The 20,053-nt window shown below is 37.1% G+C and overlaps 2 protein-coding genes across 2 annotated transcripts in view; one reads left to right on the forward strand and one right to left on the reverse strand.

Moving 5' to 3' along the window:
• The window catches only part of adamts6 (ADAM metallopeptidase with thrombospondin type 1 motif, 6), a 124,859-nt gene extending 124,169 nt beyond the window's left edge, over positions 1-690 (reverse strand). The window contains exon 1 of the mRNA XM_073829775.1: positions 597-690. Within this exon, the coding sequence (XP_073685876.1) occupies positions 597-684 (88 nt within the window). The 5' untranslated portion in view covers positions 685-690. The remainder of the gene's footprint in view (positions 1-596) is intronic.
• A 7,409-nt stretch (positions 691-8,099) lies between these two features.
• Positions 8,100-20,047, forward strand: ppwd1 (peptidylprolyl isomerase domain and WD repeat containing 1). Its single transcript, XM_073829073.1, has 11 exons — positions 8,100-8,220; positions 8,503-8,605; positions 9,039-9,142; positions 9,321-9,441; positions 11,269-11,716; positions 11,804-11,994; positions 13,089-13,278; positions 16,701-16,882; positions 16,974-17,055; positions 17,141-17,323; positions 19,846-20,047. Exons 1-11 carry the CDS (start codon positions 8,100-8,102, stop codon positions 19,987-19,989), a joined length of 1,869 nt encoding a protein of 622 aa, XP_073685174.1. The 3' UTR covers positions 19,990-20,047.
• Positions 20,048-20,053: the final 6 nt, after the last annotated feature.

The following is a 20,053-nucleotide window of genomic DNA, read 5'->3' on the forward strand; positions in this document are numbered from 1 at the left end:
TCCAGTGGAAACACATGAGATTACAGAAGCAGTAGGCGCAAGCAAATTGTTCATTTTCTCTCTATTTAGTCTCACTAATATCTAGGAGAAACAAATGAGATATTAAAGAGATCTTCTGCAATCTTATTACTATTGTGTAGTAAAGAAAACAGTGATATCTCTTTAATGTCTCAACTGTTTCTCCAAGGCATGGATATCAGTAAGTATGCTGCTCTGATTTTTCTTCTACAGAGTTTAAGGGGAGATCTCAGAAATGTCTCACGCTGTGAGTATATCTCATCAATATTTTCCAAGATCCTATCATCTGAGTTATGCAACCCACATTTATTCTATAGCTCTTTACTCTTACTGTATGTCAATAGCTGTCTCTCTGTTTATTTCTCCTAAGAAGAAGCATCTGAGATAAGCTTGACACTTCCATGAAACATAATTGAGCCATAAAAAGTTTCCTCTGGGTAGAACTGAAAGTGTCTTATGACTTCATTGTAAGCAGAAATGAGTTATGACTTGCTGCTGGTGAATGTTCAGAGCAGCTATGACATCGGCTGTTAGCCAGTCGTCACTACATGTTCTTATCCACACGTTATTAAACCTACCTTGAGAGTTGTATGAAAGGATCTGAGCTTCAGCAGCGGCCAAGACCAGGCTAAATATCCAAGTCAGCGTCTTCCAAAAAATTTCCATAATTTAGGGAAGATCTGACATGGGGTGGGGGGTAGGGGGGTTGGGGGAGGCTACAAGTGGATTAAAGCGATATGATCAATCCAGCTTTGCACCATAACATATCCGTGACAAGCATCTTCGACACATTCGAATCTCAGTCCGCACTTAATCCCAGGTTTAAAAGTCTTCCTAAAGGTGACTGGATCCTGCACCTTTGTCAGCCATGAGCAGGGCAAGAATCCATACGAATTCTCTTCATGTTATTCCAAAACAGCAGATCTATATTAGGAGCTTGTGCCAAATGATCCATTTGTTTGCCTGGAAATGAATGAAAGTAGAGGAAAAAAAATACTTAAACCTGTGATCTTAAAATGGATATTGACTGAACACAGCTTTTCAACTGCAAACACTAAGCATGCTTTGTCTTATCAAACATCGCAAGCAGATTGCAATTCCATAGCTGTAACATCTGGACTTGAACAGGTTTGATCACACATGCACACACATAACGGTGAGCTCATAGGTGTTGAGTGGGATGCCGTAACTTCAGGTTATCATTTTCACACCTGCACTTGACTATTAGCTGCCCTGCCTGTTTCCGACTCAAGGCATGAAACCATGCTGCAAAAACCTGTTGCAAATAACTTGACTGAAGTTTCACCAGCCAATTACAACTCGTCCAGATTCTTGGTGTGTGAATGGAGCATTCGCAAGCATTTATTTCATGCACAAAGCATGTCATCTGCATTCAAATGCAATTGCAGCTTCTGTCAAAACTCAACTATTCTGAGCAAGTTTTTGCGGTTACACTTTTGCATTTGCAGTTTTGCTGCACTACCAGCTGGTCTCAATATGGTTTTTGGTGGATGTGTGAAGTCAGTTCTCCTCAAGTTCACACAGGTGTCCTATCAGAGTAACCGCAGGTGCAGAATGTAATCACTAACGTTTGGAATCAAAATATTTGGGTCTTCATTGTGAACATTTTGATTGATTTGTTACATAAAAACACAAAATGACACTTCACACTAAATGAGACTTGGTTTTGATATTACATGCTGCAATGCGCTCATACATTTTTAAAAGCATAGTTCATCAAAAACAATACATCTGTCATCATTTAATAATGTATGCATTACTGAAAATAAGATATTTTGAAGAAAATTAGTAACCAAACAGCTTTGTTGACAACTAATTCTACTAAACTAAACTAAAAAGCTTTTCTAATAAACATCACGTTCCTCAGAAGGTCAAACACTTTTGTAGGAACATATGGCTGTCTATCTATCTATCTATCTTTCTATCTATCTATCTATCTATCTATGAAGCAGGACTGTATTACAGTACCGTTGCTAGACTCAATGTAGCCTATACAGCTCTATGTGACAGTAAAAGCAACTCCAACTCACCTGATGAACATCAAATCAAATGCCGGCTTTTCTCTAGAATCGCCAGCAGAAGAGTCGTCCAGTTCCAACAGATATATCCTATATGTCAGCTCCTTTTGCATGTGGTTCTTCCTATCGCAGCAGAAGCTGAAGCGGCAACTGTGCAGACGAACATTCATGAGTTTAATAAAACGGCTTCTTCCAGACAGCAGCTCGAGTCTAAAACGTGTCTGACCCAGACAGCTGGCAACTGCCCAACACTATTACACTGACCGCTGAAATAAAAACACACAAGACCAATGAGAAGACTACAAATGTGCACCAAGGGACTCTTTCTATTTTTTCATTTGGTGTCTTTCATTAATGTTGTCGTCTGAGATAAAGCCGTCACGAAGGATTACTATTAAAAACAGACTCCGTTATATTGACATGCACTGATATCTCCTGTGCAAACTCCACTGGGAATGCCCAGACTATCCTTCCTGTCTGAAAGACCGTAAGAAATGATAGTTACCGTCTTCATCTTTTATTGTAGAACACATGCAGACAGTAGAACTCTTCATTTGATTCCACTTCAGTGCATTCTTCAGCAAATCTCTCGTTTCGCTTCAAGCCATTCTCTACCTCTCATGCCAACAAATGTAGTTGTGTCCTTGTACAGGAACAAAAAAAGCTCTTCATGAACTCACTTCATCAGCAATGCAATGAAAAGAAAAAAGCAGGGGGAGAAAAAAAAACTCCATGCACTCATCTCCAAAATATGAAAAAGTTGCTGAATAAGTTTGTGTAACTCAGCTCATGTTTAACCTTTTAAGTTTCCAGCGTGTGTGATGGCTTATTGTTTGGTCTCGTGCTCTTTGATTCACCAGAGATAAATAATAACAGTAACGCGCATTGGACCGGTGCGCATAGAGGAGAGCAGAGCTGATCAGAGACTTGCAGCCTTTAATACTGAAGCCGGATTTGAGCCAGCACTCAAACTCAAACTCTGGCAGCTCGAAAGAGACGGGGAGGTTCGACATGACGTCATTGCAGATGTGCCTGCCCGGCGCGCGCTCGTTCTGCTCCTCAGGTGAAAAGGACGTGAAGAAGCAGGTAACAACACGAACCTTCAATAAATGATTAACAAACATTTTTATGTTCGATATTTAAATCTATCAACTACAAATCTGGGGTATGTAAGACATTTAAGTCACTGTAACTTATTTTTACATTATTTTCACAATAAATTCTTCTTCAAAAGTGTTGACCAGCCTAAAAGTTTGACTTGTGTCAGTTTTTATAAAGTCAAATCTCAAATTATTTTCCTTTTCGTTGACCACTGACGTTCTTATATTATTGTTTATGTTTTAATTGCAATGAATGAGAATAAAGGCAACACCATTGATAGCTGAAGCGCAGGTGTCTTCTTTTTCCAGACATATAATACAACAGTGGCACACGGAGATAACATTATTAAAAGAAATAATACATCTTTGTTAATATCATTATTTACAAAAAATAGATATATAATATAATACAAAAATAGATATAGACCTGTGTTATGAAACTGGTATTCCATATGCATTTAGCTCTGCGAGATCTTTGCACGCTGACTGAGGATTGTCGCTTAGTTTGTAGCGACACCTTGCGGTGGTGATTTGACAGTACACTGATTTACTGGGACGGATCCTAATAATAGGGTGAATTCGGGTAAAGTGTGCCGTTTAAGCTTGATTGTACTGTGCTCAAATTGATGACACTTTCAGAGCATAACAATGATTCTTAATTAAAAGGCCACTATTAGGCCTACTCTAAATGATACAATAGTCTAGTTTTGGTTGATGCACTGTAATACTGGTGGGTGTGGCCACACCTCGAAGGAGGACTGTGTCATGGTGAGGTGAAAGGTAGGAAACCATGATGATTTATATTTGTAATTAGTAATGTAAACAAACATTATTGTGACAATTCCTGTTTTATGCAATAGTACCATCAACAGGGTATAATTTTTTTTTTCTTCTCTAAGGTGTTTTAAATATTGCTGACCCACGTTGGCTGAATGTGTTAGATAAAGTGGGCCGGTTGGATTCAGGTAAAGTGGGCTGACCTGTAACCTTCAGAAATTATATCCAAATTCATTAAATACATTGCCATTCACAGTTCTTTTATTATATATTATATGAAACCAGTCTTAAGTAGCACAAGTGTATTTGTAGCAATAGCCAAAAATACATTGTAAGGGGCAAAATGATTTTCTTTTATTCCAAAAATCATTAGGATATTAAGTACAGATCATGTTCCATGAAGATATTTAGTAAATTTCCTACCATAAATATATCAGAACTTAAATTATGATTAGTTATATGCCTTGCTAAGAACTTCATTTGGACAACTTTAAAGGCGATTTTTTTCAATATTTTGATTTTTTTTGCAGATTCCAGATTTTCAAATAGTTGTATCTCAGCCAAATATTGTCCTATCCTAACAACCCATACATCAATAAAAAGCTTATTTATTTAGCTTTCAGGTTTCTAAATCTCAACTGACCCTTAAAAACCCTAAAAAATTGACCCTTATGACTGTTTTGTTTGGGTCCAGGGTCATATATATATATAGTTCAAATTAATAATTATATCAAATTAATTATTACCATTTTAAATGTTTCTCTTATTTAAAAAAATGTCTGAGTACATGACCTTAAAATGTTTATTGATAAACAATTAACATTTTACATGAACTATATTCAAAATGAAATATTATAGCTGGACCTTAAGGATAACAAAAGATATCAAGAAATAATAAAGAAAAGAAGAAAAAAAAACATCTAGGTATCTAAATGACTAAATTAGTGGGCCACTCTACCTGAGTTCACCCTACTTAAACTAAGTAGCGCTACAGTCCTGTTATTTCTAAAAAAAATTTACAACTCTTTAACCTCAAATGCTTGTCTTGTCTAGTTCTGCGTCAACTGTGTATTCCAATTCATGACAGTTAGGGTATGTCGAAAAACTCCCATTTTATTTTCTTCTCCAACTTCAAAATCGCCCTACATCACTGTTTTACCTCTTTTTGTAAAGGGCATTTGATCTTCTCTGCATGTTCATTTTGTAAACACTGGGTTGGTACTTCTGCAACAATGTAGGACAATTTTGAAGTTGGAGAAGTAAATGAGATGGGAGTTTTTTGACATACCCTAACTGTATTGAACCAGAATATACAGAGTTGATGCAGAGCTAGACAAGACAAGCATTTGAGGTTAAAAAGTATTAAAAAAAAGTTAAAAGTACCCTTCTTTCTCGGCTGGGATCATTTAGAGCCATTTGAAGCTGCATTTAAACTGCTTTATGGATGTTCAAACTTTGGATGACAAGGGGGTGAGTACATTATCAGTAAATTTTTGTTCTGAACTTCTCCTTTAAAGGGGTCATTGGTTTGTGTACACAACCACCCTACAATGATAAAAATCCACCCAGTAGTATTTTTTTTTTTCATCTTTAAAAGTAATATCCCCTTTTTAAAATCAGGTCATTCTCAGCTTCTTGACGTTGTGACGTGAGCGTCTTACCTTAGACCCGCCTTCACCGAGCTGTAACAGTCTGAATACATCACCGATTGAGGTGATGAGCAGTAGTCTTTTACTCCTGACATTTTAACTGCTTAAGAGGCAGAGGACAACGTTACTTTCGTTTTAAAAAGGAAAGCGTCGATCCCGATCTACATATGCATCTATGATCGTGTGAATCATTCCTGATGCAGCTTCACCCGCACAGCAGAAGTGAGCATAATGGTGCGTTCACACCGGACGCGAATGAAGTTGCAAGCGCAAGTGATTTACATGTTAAGTCAATGCAAAGACGCGAATAGCCATCCTGCGGCACGTAACGCGCGAATAGCGTGAATGAAGCGGCGCGAATTGAGCGTTTCAAGCGTTTGCCGCGCCAATCGCGCAAATTGTGCGAAACGCGCAAGTTCAAAAATCTGAACTTTGGCGAAAATTCGCGCCGCGTTAACCAATCAGGAGCTTGCTCTAGTAGTGACGGAGGCAGAAATCCGAAACAACAATGGAGGACAAAATCACCGTTGCTGTCTGTGGTTCAGTGTTGTTTTTGACAACCATCTTAGATTTAGTCTTAGTCTTAGTCTTTTGGACTAAAATGCTTATTAGTTTTAGTCAAATTTTAGTCACTTCTATATGTGATAGTTTTAGTCCAATTTTAGTCGACGAAAAGTCAAAAAGGTTTTAGTCTAGTTTTAGTCAAAAAAGGGGAAAAAGTAGTCTTTTAACAAATTAATGTAGGTCAGTAAGTATTTTGCTGTTGGGTAGTGTTACTTGTAAGTTCTGAAAATAGCAGATCTATAGTTCAACACAATGTGAGCTTCCGGATCGACTATTTTCACCAATAATTACAATATTGAAGGAATGTTTTAAAACATAAAAGACAAACAAGGATGGAATGCTAAAACGGCTTGCCATACTAGTATGGCAAAGAGTATTTAATGCTAAAACGGCTTGCCATAGCGGCAGATACGTTTTAGGTTTTGATTGGCATGCACAATAAGCAGAAATGTCATGCATTTTAAACGTCTGACGGACCACACACTAACATTTTCGTCTATTCTCGTCTCGTCAACGAAAACTCACACACGTCTCGTCATGTTTTAGTCATTAACGAGCCATTTTTATCTCGTTATCGTCATGAAAAAAAGTGGCGTCAACGAAATGATTTCGTCATCGTCATCGTTGACGAAAACAACACTGCTGTGGTTGCTCGGAGCTGTACGATACATCTTTGTACTTTTATAGAAACAGGAATAAAAAGGATCTTGCTTGGAAGAAAGTGAGTGAGGAGGTCGGACAATCTGGTAAGTTTAAAAAAAAAAACACTCTCAATCTGACCTACATATACATATTGAGACTGCAAGCAAGCTAAAGCTGGCAAATTGAGCTCATTCACCTATTTTACAACTGCTTTCCCGCTGACGAGTGGCAGACGCCCCTCCCATGACGCAAATTTGCGTCTGTTGTGAAGTAAATGTCACGCGCGAATGACATGAATTTCACGCGCGAATGAAGCTAGTAAACTTAAATGTTCAAGGCAAGCGTCCAACTACTTTATTTATTCGCACAAGTCGCGTCTGGTGTGAACGCACCATAAGGGTTTTTTATACATCTTTGAAAATGGCCTTTCTTAATAATGTGCTTGTTGGCAAGTTAAATGCGGCTAAAGTAAACATTACAGCTTGTAATCCCTCAGCAGAGCTCATTTGCATTTAAAGGCCTTGCAATAAAATTAGCTGATATTTTGCAGAGCTGAGAGGTAAAAGGGTGTTTTTTACACTACTATTGAGAATTTTTAACCAAAGTATATTAGAGACTTTTCATCAAAACCCTAAAGAATCATATGAATTTGTGGAAAATGGGCATCCGATGACCCCTTTATCACTTTTTTTTTTTTTAGAACAGAAAAGACAATACAATACATATAAACACAGACAAAAGCCAGGAGGTAGGCTAATCAAGTAAATAAGTGAAATGTATAATGTAGTAGCCTATAAATGTAAAAATGTAATTTATAATGTATTGTTTTCTGTGGACACTCTTTGCATTTGACCACTTGTCTACTTACGTGGCATAATGTCCTGTATTTGGTCCTGTAAGTTTTCATGTCGGTGTGAAGAATGTAAGACGTGTGCAGACCTTTTGTTTACCTAATGTGACCACTGATCTATAATAGAGAACATTATGTAGATCAGTGGCTGTGACACATGTAAAAGAGATTTACACATTTTAATCGTCAAATTTCCACACTTTGCTACACATATCTGTCAGCCTAGTACGTTGCTTCGTGTTCGATGTGGCATTTCGAGGAGAATGCTTGTTGTTGTTTTGATTGTGTGTCTGTATTGGCCTAACTTTGGATGTACAGTTACCTCACAATGAACTTTGCGTGGTGATCAAGCCCAAGTCCAGTCTATTTATCTCCCATCCTGTAGTCGGCAGTGTGTGGCAGGACAGCCGTTGGTACGTTAAAACCACCGTCGAAGAAGAGTATAAACTTTAGTTTGAAAATGGCGTCCGACGTGAGCCGTGATGGTTCTGAAAATAAACGCAAACTAGAAGTAGAAGAAGATGAAGGTGCATGGGTCGGGCCGATGCCCAGTGAAGCCACACAAACAAAAAAGAAAAAAGGTAACGTTTGGTTAATTTATGTTGCAAAAGCCCGGAAAAATCTGCGGCTTTATAACCTAGTGAGCTGCCTAACTAGAACCCTAGACAGCGGTTGTGGACATAAGAGTTGCTTGTAATATCCCTGGCTTGTTCGTTAATAAAGTTTTGAGACACAACCTGTACTAGATAGCAATTTCTATAACAGCTTGCATGTCTAATGTCTTCATAGCAACTAAATAACATAATTTTACTGTTTGGTTTTTGTGTTTGTGTTTTATTAATGGCTCATGTCTTCTGCTGCAGTTCTTGAGTTTGAAAGAGTGTACCTGGATAATTTGCCCTCTGCCTCCATGTATGAAAGAAGTTACATGCACAGGGATGTTATAACACACATTGTTTGCAGCAAGTAAGTTCCTTTCAGTTTGCTACCTCATGATCTTTGACTAGATTAATAATATAGATGAGTATTATTTTTATTGCATGCCTAGTCAGGCCAGTAGTTTCATAAGTTTGCAAAGGAATAAAATGCATTAATACAAATTAAACAAACCTGATACGACAGGTGACAGCTGTAAAATTGTATCCCTTAAAACTAATCTTTGATCATCAGAATTGCATATTTAAATTTTTTTCTTGTGAAAATAATTTTCTCATATACTAAGCAATGGTGTTGATTAATGGATTGGCACATGGTTTGTTTAAAAGCATGTTAAAAATAGCACATAGACAAATATAAAAAAGCTTGATTTTCACCACAGAGGGACTTTAAACTCTGGAGCTTATATGTGTATCAACAAAAGCACATTTACTTGACTTGATTGTATTTTCTACCATCCCAGAACGGATTTTGTCATAACAGCGAGTCAAGATGGGCATGTGAAATTCTGGAAGAAGAAGGAGGATGAAGGAGTAGAGTTTGTCAAGCACTTCCGCAGCCATTTGGGTAGGTGTCCTGGTACTACATCTGTTTCGTGAACCATCTAGAACACCAAGCAACATCCTACCGATGACTTTTCCACACCTTACAACTCAAGCATTGTATTAGTTTTTTCCTTCAGAAAATATATATATATTTTTGTTTTTAAATAATTTGCATGTGTTTGTCTCTGGTTGGTGTGTAGGTGTGATCGAGTGTATCTCCGTCAGTGCTGAGGGAGCACTTTTTTGTTCTGTGGGTGATGATCAGGCCATGAAAGTTTTTGATGTTGTCAACTTCGACATGATCAACATGCTCAAACTTGGGTAAAATCTTGCTCTTCTGTGTGTAAATTTGCTCTTTTTTTAACAAACGCACTGCTTTTCAAAAGTTTGGGATCAGTACGATTTTTAATGTTTTTTAATTTTTTTTTTTTTTTTATGTTTTTTTCTGTTCATCAAGGCTGTGTTTTTTTTTTTTTATTAGAAATACAGAAAAAAACTGTGATATTGTGATATATTATTACAGTATAAAATAATGTTTTTCTGTTTTAATATACTTTAAAATAGAATTTATTTCTGTGACGCAAAGCTGAATTTTCAGCATCATTACTTAAGTCTTCAGTGTCACATCAGATCCTTCAGAAATCATTCTAATATACTGATTTATTATCATGTTGGAAACTGTTGTGCTGCTTAATATATTTTTTTGGAATCTGTGATTCTTTTTTTCAGGATTCTTTGTTGAATAAAACATTAAAAAGAACAGCATTCATTTAAAATAGAAATCTTTTTTTTAACAATGTACACTATTGTTCAAAGTTTGGGGTCAGTAATTTTTTTTCTTTGTTGGAAAAGAATTTAATACCTTTATTCAGCAAAGAGGTGTTAAATTGATAAAAAGTGTTATTAAAGACTAATATTGTTAGAAAAGATTTCTTTTTAACGTTTATTTATCAAAGAATCCTGAAAGTATCACAAGTTCCAAAAAAATATTAAGCAGCGCAACTGTTTCCAAAATTGATAATAGATTATGCATGTTAAAATTATTTTTGAAGGGTCATGTCACACTGAAGACTGGAGCAATGATGATGAAAATGAAATATATTTTAAAGTATGTCGGTTCAATTTTATCTGAGACTCCGGTAATAAGGACAAATTCAAGCAATCGTTATTAAAAGGTTTATTCTTTGCAAAGAAGGTCAGACAATCATACAGAAACACAGGTTTTCTGCTGAGTGTGACAAAGGAGGGAGGGATTTCCTCCACTTTATACCTCTTTGCACACTCAAGGTTACACGCAAAGGTAAAGGCTGGTCTTTTTCACATAAGATACACAAGCAAAAACACATCTCCATACATCTCCTCTCCTGGACATCCTGAGCCTATCTCCTAGGCTTCCCATGACCCTTAGGGTCACCCTATGGTGCCATAAGGCCCCATCTCTCCGGTGCCCCCCAGAAGCTGCTGAGGCCCTTTCTCAGAGGAATCTGATCAAGGAGTTTCTCAGTTACCCTCTCATACATTCCAAAATGTATGTCACATAAGCATCGAAATCACCCCCTATGAATTTTCCCCAACAAGTATATTCAAATTGAAAACTGTTATCATAATATTGATATTTATAATATTGCTGTTTTATGTATTTTTGAACAATGTTCCTAGATAAAACTTATATAGATAATATATACATAAATTATACACCATTTATTTCTGAATAAAATAATCCAAATAAAAATCCCTCAAAAAGTTAAGCAAAAATATAGCAAAACTATTGAAAAATGCAATGTATTGAAGGCAGTTTGGTGTCATCTGGTGGGAGAATTGTCATTTTTGTACTTCCCACTCATTTTTAAAGATTAAAAGTGTTTTTATTTTTGGACTATTTTGCCTTTTATAATCATGTCCATTTTTGTGTGTGTGTGTGTGTGTGTGTGTGTGTGTGTGTGTGTGTGTGTGTGTGTGTGTGTGTGTGTGTGTGTGTGTGTGTGTGTGTGTGTGTGTGTGTGTGTGTGTGTGTGTTTATATAGCAAGTGGCACAAAAGTCGTCAGCAAGTTTTGTAATTTTGTACTACAAATTTTTTATTTGGCCAAAGACCATGTGAGTGTTAAGCAAGTTTTCCTTTTTTTTTTTTTTTTCTTTCTTTCCTACAGCTTTCATCCAGGTCAGTGCGAATGGATCTATAATCCAGGAGATGCCATCTCCACTGTAGCCTGTTCAGAGAAATCAACTGGGAAAATTTTTGTATACGATGGACGTGGAAGTAATCAGCCCCTGCACACGTTTGAAAAGATGCACACCACGCCACTGTCTCAAATCCGCCTGAATCCCAAATATCGTGTAATAGTGTCGGCTGATAAAGGCGGGATGTTGGAATACTGGACGGGGCTCCCGAGCGAATTCAAATTTCCACGGCAGGTGGATTGGGAGTTCAAGACAGACACGGACTTGTATGAGTTTGCCAAATGCAAAACGTATCCCACCAGCTTGGCATTCTCCCAAGATGGCAAGAAAATGGCCACCATCGCCACTGACCGCAAAGTCAGGATTTTCCGTTTCCTCACTGGGAAGCTGATGAGGGTGTTTGACGAATCCTTAACTGTAAGTTAGTCTTTTATAATTATTGTAATTATATATTGACAAATTTGAAGGGTTAACAACTAATTTGTTGTCTCTGTGCAATGATAGATGTTCACAGAGCTCCAGCAGATGAGGCAGCAGTTGCCTGATATGGAGTTTGGCCGCAGAATGGCGGTGGAGCGAGAGCTGGAGAAGGTGGACGGCATCCGACTGACCAGCATCATCTTTGATGAGACCGGACACTTTGTGCTTTACGGCACCATGCTGGGCATTAAAGTCATAAATGTGGAGACTAACAGGTAGAGAATACAAAACGCACAATAAAATGCACCACTTCTATCTGTTCTGATATCATAATGAAGAAAGCCTCATTAAAAAAAAAGTTCTTTAATGGAACACTCCACTTTTTTTGGAAATGGGCTCATTCTCCAACTCCCCTCGAGTAAATAAATTGAGTTTTCCTTTTTTTAAATCCATTCAGCCGTTCTCAAGTCATGCGATATGACTTTTAGCATAGCTTAGCATAGATCATCGAATCCTATTAGACCAATAGCATCGCGTTCAAAAATGAAAACGAGTTTCGATATTTTTCCTATTTAAAACTTGACTCTTCTGTAGTTATATTGGGTACTAATACCAGCAGAAAATGTAAAGATGTGATTTTCTAGGCCGATAAGATTAGGAACTACACTCCCATTCCAGCGTAATAGTCAAGGAAGTTTGTTGTTGTTACATGGACGAAGCAGGCGCAGTAATATCACGCAGCGCATGTGGAAATGCTGGAGAATGAGCCTATTTCCAAAAAAAGTGGAGTGTTCTTTCAAAAGAAACTCAAGTAGTTTGGAATTCTTTTTTTTTATAAAATAAAATATTTTTTGCTTTAAATATTATTAACGTGATATAAAGTGTAATAGAGAGGTTCTCCGCTGACCCTTGTGATTGTCAATGCCGTCAGGCCAGTCTCTAAAGATATAATAACAGATAACTTACTAGACTTGATTAACATGGCATTGTCAGTTTAGGGTATGAATTGTCATGTGGTGCCGCTTCTTAAAAGCTAAATATTTTAATACATAATTTATGTTTGTAAAAAAAAAAAAATAATTAGAAAATGTCAACTTTTATATATTCAGTCTTCTTTTCCACACCATTTTTTGTCAGTGTAAAGAACATTTTATATAATATAAAAAATGTTTTGTCCAATGCAAACGTTCCATGCATGTGAAAGGATCTTTATTAAACCACAGATTGTTAATAAAGAGGAATGGTGTGGAAAAAATGTTATTACTTTTTTACTTTATAGTTATACCATCAGTCATTAAAGTGATTCTTTTCAGTCATTCTGAAAGTATCTCTCTTTTACTGTGTGTCTGAACCGTTTATCGCTGTCAAGGTGTGTTCGGATCCTGGGCAAACAAGAGAACATCCGTGTGGTGCAGCTGTGTCTGTTCCAGGGAATTGCGAAGGCCATGCATGCTGCACCGACCATTGAGATGAAGGCATCTGACAACCCAGCTCTGCAGAGCTCTGATCCAGACCCCACCATCTTCTGCACTGCCTTCAAAAAGAACCGCTTTTACATGGTGGGTTTCTAGAAACTCAGCATTTCCATTTTCCACTTTTTTTTTTTTTATGTCCAGACAAATCTGACACTCTACATTCTAAAGAGCTATTCACTAGGGGTGTGAATCAGCACTGGTTTTAAATTTCAATTCTATTACATCTATGTCAACGATTTGGTATCACGATACAACATGAATATATAACATTCATTTAGTGCATTTTTAGTAAATTACACCAAAAAATAAAGGTGCTTTAAAAGGTTCTTCACAGCTAAGAACCATTTTTGGTTCCACAAAGAACTATTAAGTCAAAGGTTCTTTAAAGAACCATCTGTTTCTTACCTTTTTATAATCTGAAGAACCTTCTTTCCCCACAAAGAACCTTTTGTGAAACGGCGAGGTTCTTCAGATGTTAAAAGTACTTTATGGAACCATTTATACAAAAAAGTTTCTTCTAAGGCATCATGAAGCACCTTTTATTTTTTTTTAAGAGTGTATATATGCAGGGTACTTTTTATTAAAAAAAAAAAAAGGCAAATTAATAATAAATCAAAACAATTGTTAAGAATTTAACCAAGTAATTCTAGCTTCAAAACATGCAAGAAAATTTTATGTAATAAAGAGGGAAAAAGACTAACAACTGTTAAACAAAAAGTACTTTCAGCATCTGAGTGCTTTAAGTATCTGAAAGACAATCATAGTTACGGGTTTCTTTTTTCCTCCGCGTTATTGCCGTTTGAGTATTATTGCTAAGATCACAGACAGTGACCGCTTTAAAAGGCTGCATTCACACTAACATACAGATATATTTAGATGTTTTTTCCTGTTCTGAAAACAAAAGTGTTTACATATCAATTTCATATCATAAAATTATTTGGAGATGCATATTCATTTATCCGCAAGCTTCAGGGCAAAAAAAAAGCGCATGTGAAAGTGTCAGTATGTGAGTTTCATGCATCTAATATGTACTGCGTTTCAAATGGCATGAGTAAAAGCATATCTAAAGTAAAACACTGAAATAATGGCAAGTGGAAACGCACAATGTCAAGCAATGCGCGTGTGTCTCACAGCTCATATCCTGTGCAGTGAAGCTCGCCTTGATTGTCTCTAGCGTGAACAAGTGCCACATGCTGTAAAAGAGCCAAGTTCAGAATCGATTCTTGCACTAAGTTTGGTTTTTCCAAAATCTGCCCATATCTCAGTTTAAAATAGTGGGTGCATTTTCAATGCTCACATGACAAGCGCGTATGCTAATGACGTCAGTAGGCTATAGTTGGTTATAATCTATTACTACATTGATGCAGAATCATCCAAGTCTGCATCACGATGCAATGAATAATTCCAACACCCCTACTATGCACATTAAGGATGATAACGTACTGTTATAAAAGTTATGGAAAAACAATTATTCTCAATGATTTTTTTCAAGTAATAAATCACCCAAAAATGACAATTTGCTGAAAACCTACAGAACCTTATGTCATCAACGATGTACAGTAGATGAGTTTGTTTCTTCATTTGAACAGATATGTAGCATCACTTGCTCCGTAACTGATCCTCTGCAGTGAATGGGTGATTAAAACAGCTGATTAAAAACAAAACAGTAATCCACAAATTATCCACACCATTCCGCCAGTGAAAAAATCCATCTCCTGTTGTCACATCAAAAACCACCAATATATTTGTTTAGAACTGCTTGATTTGTGCATAATTCTCTCCTGATTTAGACAAGACCACTTTTTCACGGTATAAAGCAATATAATGAATTATGGAACTCATATTTTAGCTGGAAGCAAAAGGTCTTATGGGTTTGTTTTTTCACAAACATGCAGCTTTTCGCTTCACGGTATGTTAATTGATGGACGACTGGGGTGATGTGGATTACTTGTGGATCATTGTGATGTTTTTTTCAAACAGTTTGGACTGTCATTCTGACGGCACCCGTTCACTGCAGAAGATCCATTGCTTGTAATGCTTAAAGTGTACAATTTCTCCAAATCTGTTACCATGAAAAAACAAACTGATCTACTAAAACTTTACAGTTAATGTTCTTGCTCTGAACAGGCCTTAAAGGAGTAGTTCACTTTCAGTGACAAAAATTTACAGATAAAGTACTCACCCCCTTGTCATCCAAGATGTTCATGTCTTTCTTTCTTCAGATGTTTTTTGAGGAAAACATTTCAGGATTTCTCTCCATATGATGGACTTCTATGGTGCCCCTGAGTTTGAACTTCCAAAATGCAGCTTCAAAGGGCTCTAATGGCGCTTTTCCACTACACAGTACCAGCTCGCCTCGGCTCGACTCGACTCGGCTCTGTTTGGTTTTCCACTGTAAAAGTTGTACCTGTACCGGCTTCCAGGTACTTTTTTTCGTACCACCTCCGGCGAGGTTCCAAGTGAGCTGAGGCGAGCTAAGGCGATACTAAAATGTGACGTGAAAACACAGCAAACTGCTGATTGGTCAGAGAGAATCGTCACTATTCACTGTGTCATCATTGCACGCGCCAGCAATAGTATCCAGAATAACCCCGCCATTTTTAAAAAGTTTGGCCCAGGGGCGTTGCTAGACCCTTTTTACTGGGGCACGTGCCCCAGTAAAAATATGCTGTGCCCCAGTAAAATCTAAAATTTGAGTTATAATTTAGGTTGATAACCCCAAAATAAAGACACTAAACTACATGCAACAACTGAATTAACGAGTAATGGGGGCCTGTGCCCCAGTAGAGCTTTAGGTCTAGCAACTCCCCACTTTGGCCAGAGATTGCGTGACATATCCAATCCATTACATATTATGGCAACTCGGAAGAATACACCGTGGTCAAACGAGGAGGTGCAGACAGCGGGTGTGTGTCGCGTAGAAGATTACATCACGGCAGTTTCTTGCAGTGTCGCTATGACAACCAGGTACTATTGTGGAGGTACAGGTACACAGTGGAAAACCAAACAGAGCCGAGTCGAGCTGGTACTGTGTAGTGGAAAAGCGCCATAAATGATCACAGCCGAGGAAAGAAGGGTCTGAATCTAGCAAAATGATCGGTTATTTTCTAAAACAAAATTACAATTTATATACATGTACTTTTTGACCTCAAATGCTCATCTTGTCTAGCTCTGTGTGTACTCTGTTTAGAGAGTAAAAAGTATATAAATTATAAATGTTTTTAGAAAATAAAAGATTGTTTCGCTAGATAAGACCCTTCTTCCTCAGCTGGGATCATTTAGAGTCCTTTGAAGCTGCATTTTGGAAGTTCAAACTTGGGGGCACCATAGAAGTCCACTATATGGAGAGAAATCCTGAAATGTTCTCCTCAAAAAACATCATTACTTTATGACTGAAGAAAGAAAGACATGAACATCTTGGATGGCAAGGGGGTGAGTACATTATGTGTAAATATTTGTTCTGAAAGTGAACTACTCCTTTAATGCTGTATTTTTATTTTGAACAGTTCACAAAGAGAGAGCCGGAGGACACCAAGAGTGCCGACTCTGACCGTGACATCTTTAATGAGAAGCCGTCTAAAGAGGAAGTGATGGCAGCCACACAAGCAGAAGGGCCAAAAAGAGTGTCCGACAGCGCTATCATTCACACCACAATGGGCGACATCCATATCAAACTCTTTCCTGTGGAGTATGCTTTGTTTTTTCATTTTATAGCAGTTTTGCCTGAGAAGGCAGTTTGTATGTTTGCGTATGTATTTATTTATTTAATTTCTCTTCAGATGCCCCAAAACTGTGGAGAACTTCTGCGTCCACAGCAGGAACAGTTATTACAATGGCCACATATTTCATCGTGTCATCAAGGTATGAGCTCCTGTCGAGCGTGTACCTAAAGATTAGTGGGTGATTGCGGATGTGAGTTAAAAGGGTGTCTTGTCATGTGTTGTAGGGCTTCATGATCCAGACTGGAGACCCGACGGGCACAGGGATGGGTGGAGAAAGCATCTGGGGTGGAGAGTTTGAGGACGAGTTTCATGCCACACTGAGGCACGACAGACCCTACACCCTCAGCATGGCCAATGCAGGCCCGGGAACTAATGGATCGCAGTTTTTCATCACTGTTGTCCCAACTGTAAGTCATTTCAACTGTTTTGCTTTTCTTTTTTTTCTTTTTTTCACCCATTTTACTATCCCCCTTGTCATCCAAGATGTTTGAAAATGGTTATGCAAATAATACATTTGCACAAACTGATACATTTTTGTAGTGGAAATAGAAAGTGTAAAAGAACAGTGTTTATTTAAAATAGGAATCTCTTGTAATATAAATGTTTTCATTACTTTTGATCAGTTTAGAGCAGAGATCCTCAAATCTGGCCCACGAGATCCATTTTCCTGAAGAGTTTAGCTCTAACCCTAATCAAACACACCTGAGCATGCTAGTCAAGGTCTTCAGGATCATTAGAGAATTACAAGTAGGTGAGTTTGATCAGGGTTGGAGCTAAACTCTGTAGTGGATTGGCCGTCCAGGGTAAGGTTTGAGGAACCCTTGTTTAGAGTCTCTTAAAGTTTGGTTTAATGTTTTTTGGTTTTTAAGAGAAAGTAAAAGTTTTTTTTTATTAGTAGGGCTCAGTATCAGATTAATTTCTAATTTTGATTAAATCATTTAGGTGTATTCCAGTTACATTGTCCATATTGCTTATGAAAAACTTATTTTTAGTCTGTGTTGCTGTAAATTATACAGAACAAAATTATGAAACTTGCCAGTTCTATTTCTGTATATTTAACAGACACAAGAATCAATTAAAAAAAAAACTGAATTTATTACAGAATTAAACTTTTTTTTGTAATGTACTTCTATACACTATTTTTAGGAGCCAGGCACCTATTGTATTCGTTAGAATTCTTCTTTTTCTTCTTCCACTCTTGTTGTCTATGGCAGCCCATTGAACCGCTTTTTTAAAAAGTTGTGAAATTTGGCACACTGATAGAGGACAGTCTCAACATTAACCATAGCACAGTTGGAGTCTTTAACTCAAACTCTTAAAAACGTAAGATTTAGTTTTTTTTTTTTTTCTTCTATTTTTAATTGTTTGTAAAACCTACTTTTTCAAACTCATCCTAGACGGTTTGTCTGATTTTCACCAAAATTGGCTCAGATCATCTTCAGACCATGCTGGCAAAAAGTTATGCAGTTTAAGTTGACAAGTCAAACCGTTCTCGACAATAACAAGCATGACCTGAGGATACCTGCACAGTTTTGGAACAGTGCCACCTAGTGGTCTGGAGATACAAAAAATGGCTATTTTAGCTCAAAACTTCTGAATGGTTTGCCCAAAAATCCCACTGGTCTCTTTAGATTTTCTTTAGATAGCATCATGCTGAGTCAAATGATACCCAATTATCCCATGTCAGCCATTTTGGGCATCGGCCATTTTCAATTTTGTAGTAAAATGCAATTTTTTTACGAACACATTGATGTATCGTTATAAAACTCAGTATGGGTCATCAGCACGATGCCTTGAAGGAGCCTGAGAAGTTTTGGGCCAGCACCACCTAGTGGTAAAATCTAATATTCACATGCTTATAACTTTGGGTGTGGTCGACTTATTTTCACAGGAGTCACCTTTTTTGACTCCTGAATCCTTGCTGAGTCCAGCGAAACCAAACATGCCAGGTTTTGCCTTATGGTTTGTGCATTTAGGCTCTTAAAAAACATTTGCCAATATCTTAGAAGCTGTTGCTGATATATATGCTAATGCCCAATTGCCAAAGTTTTGATAATGAGTGGCAAAAAAATGCAAACAAAGTCATTTTTTCTCCTCTCATATAGAAAAATGTCTATAACTCCAAAACAAAATGAGATATTTTCACCAAATTTGACACGTGTATGAGCACACTCTAAAGACACATAAAACATTTGTTGGGATTGTGCCACTTGGTGGTGTTATAATTGAACAAAACATGAAATTGGCATAGACTTCAATAGAGTTTTATGAAAATGCAATATTTTACGAACGCATTGGTGTACCATTACGAAACTTTGTATGTACCATCGAGTCTATAACCTGAAAGTATTCTAAACGAGATAGTGCCATCTTGATATGAAAAGTGATAACCGATTATATTGTATTACCAGTGGTTGTTTTTAGGATTATTTTACCCATTTTGAGTTAAATCACTTTAAAATGGCTTCAATTACTCATTGCAGCTTGCAGCTATATATTTTTTTTTTCATGTATTCTGTCGAAATATTCCAATGAGTAAATTTAGTTGCTGCTCTGAAGGATGAATCTGATTTAGTTGGTGAATTTTCCTAAATGATTTAGTAAAGGGCTGGTTCACAAGAGTCATTCATTTTGGAATCGAACACTCTTGAGTGCGCTCTTTTTGATTCACTATAAAGAACCGGTTTAAAAAAAAGACTTGTCTATGAATCACACTATGCTACTCACGCTGTATGTATTGTGTGATTTATGATGACTTATCAGGAAGCACCAAATCAGTACTGAAATTGCCCTAATTAAGTAATTCAGTTAATGTGTAGTCATGAAATAAAGTCACACCATTGTCACTTTGGGAATGTCTTGTAAATACTTTTAGCAACAGTCAATTCAATTAACCTTTTTTTTTTCTTCCCATTTTCTCTCCAATCAGCCCTGGCTGGACAACAAGCACACAGTCTTTGGGAGAACCACTAAGGGTATGGAGGTGGTCCAGAGGATCTCCAACTTAAAAGTCAACCCCAAAACCGACAAACCATATGAAGACATCAGCATCATAAACATCACCGTCAAATAGATGTGCAGTCTGAGCTGTTCGCTTCTGATTTTGTAAAATAAAGTACTTTTTTAAAATACTCAAG

Source organism: Garra rufa, chromosome 23 (assembly GCF_049309525.1).
Source record: "Garra rufa chromosome 23, GarRuf1.0, whole genome shotgun sequence".
Taxonomy (NCBI): Eukaryota; Metazoa; Chordata; class Actinopteri; order Cypriniformes; family Cyprinidae; genus Garra; species Garra rufa.

What these genes read in the sequence shown, in the direction of transcription:
- ppwd1 (XM_073829073.1), top strand. Translation starts at nt 8,100, where the DNA reads ATGGCGTCCGACGTGAGCCGTGATGGTTCTGAAAATAAACGCAAACTA. An exon ending in ACAAACAAAAAAGAAAAAAG is followed by an intron (nt 8,221 to 8,502) that starts GTAACGTTTGGT and finishes CTTCTGCTGCAG; the next exon opens with TTCTTGAGTTTGAAAGAGTG. An exon ending in TGTTTGACGAATCCTTAACT is followed by an intron (nt 11,717 to 11,803) that starts GTAAGTTAGTCT and finishes GTGCAATGATAG; the next exon opens with ATGTTCACAGAGCTCCAGCA.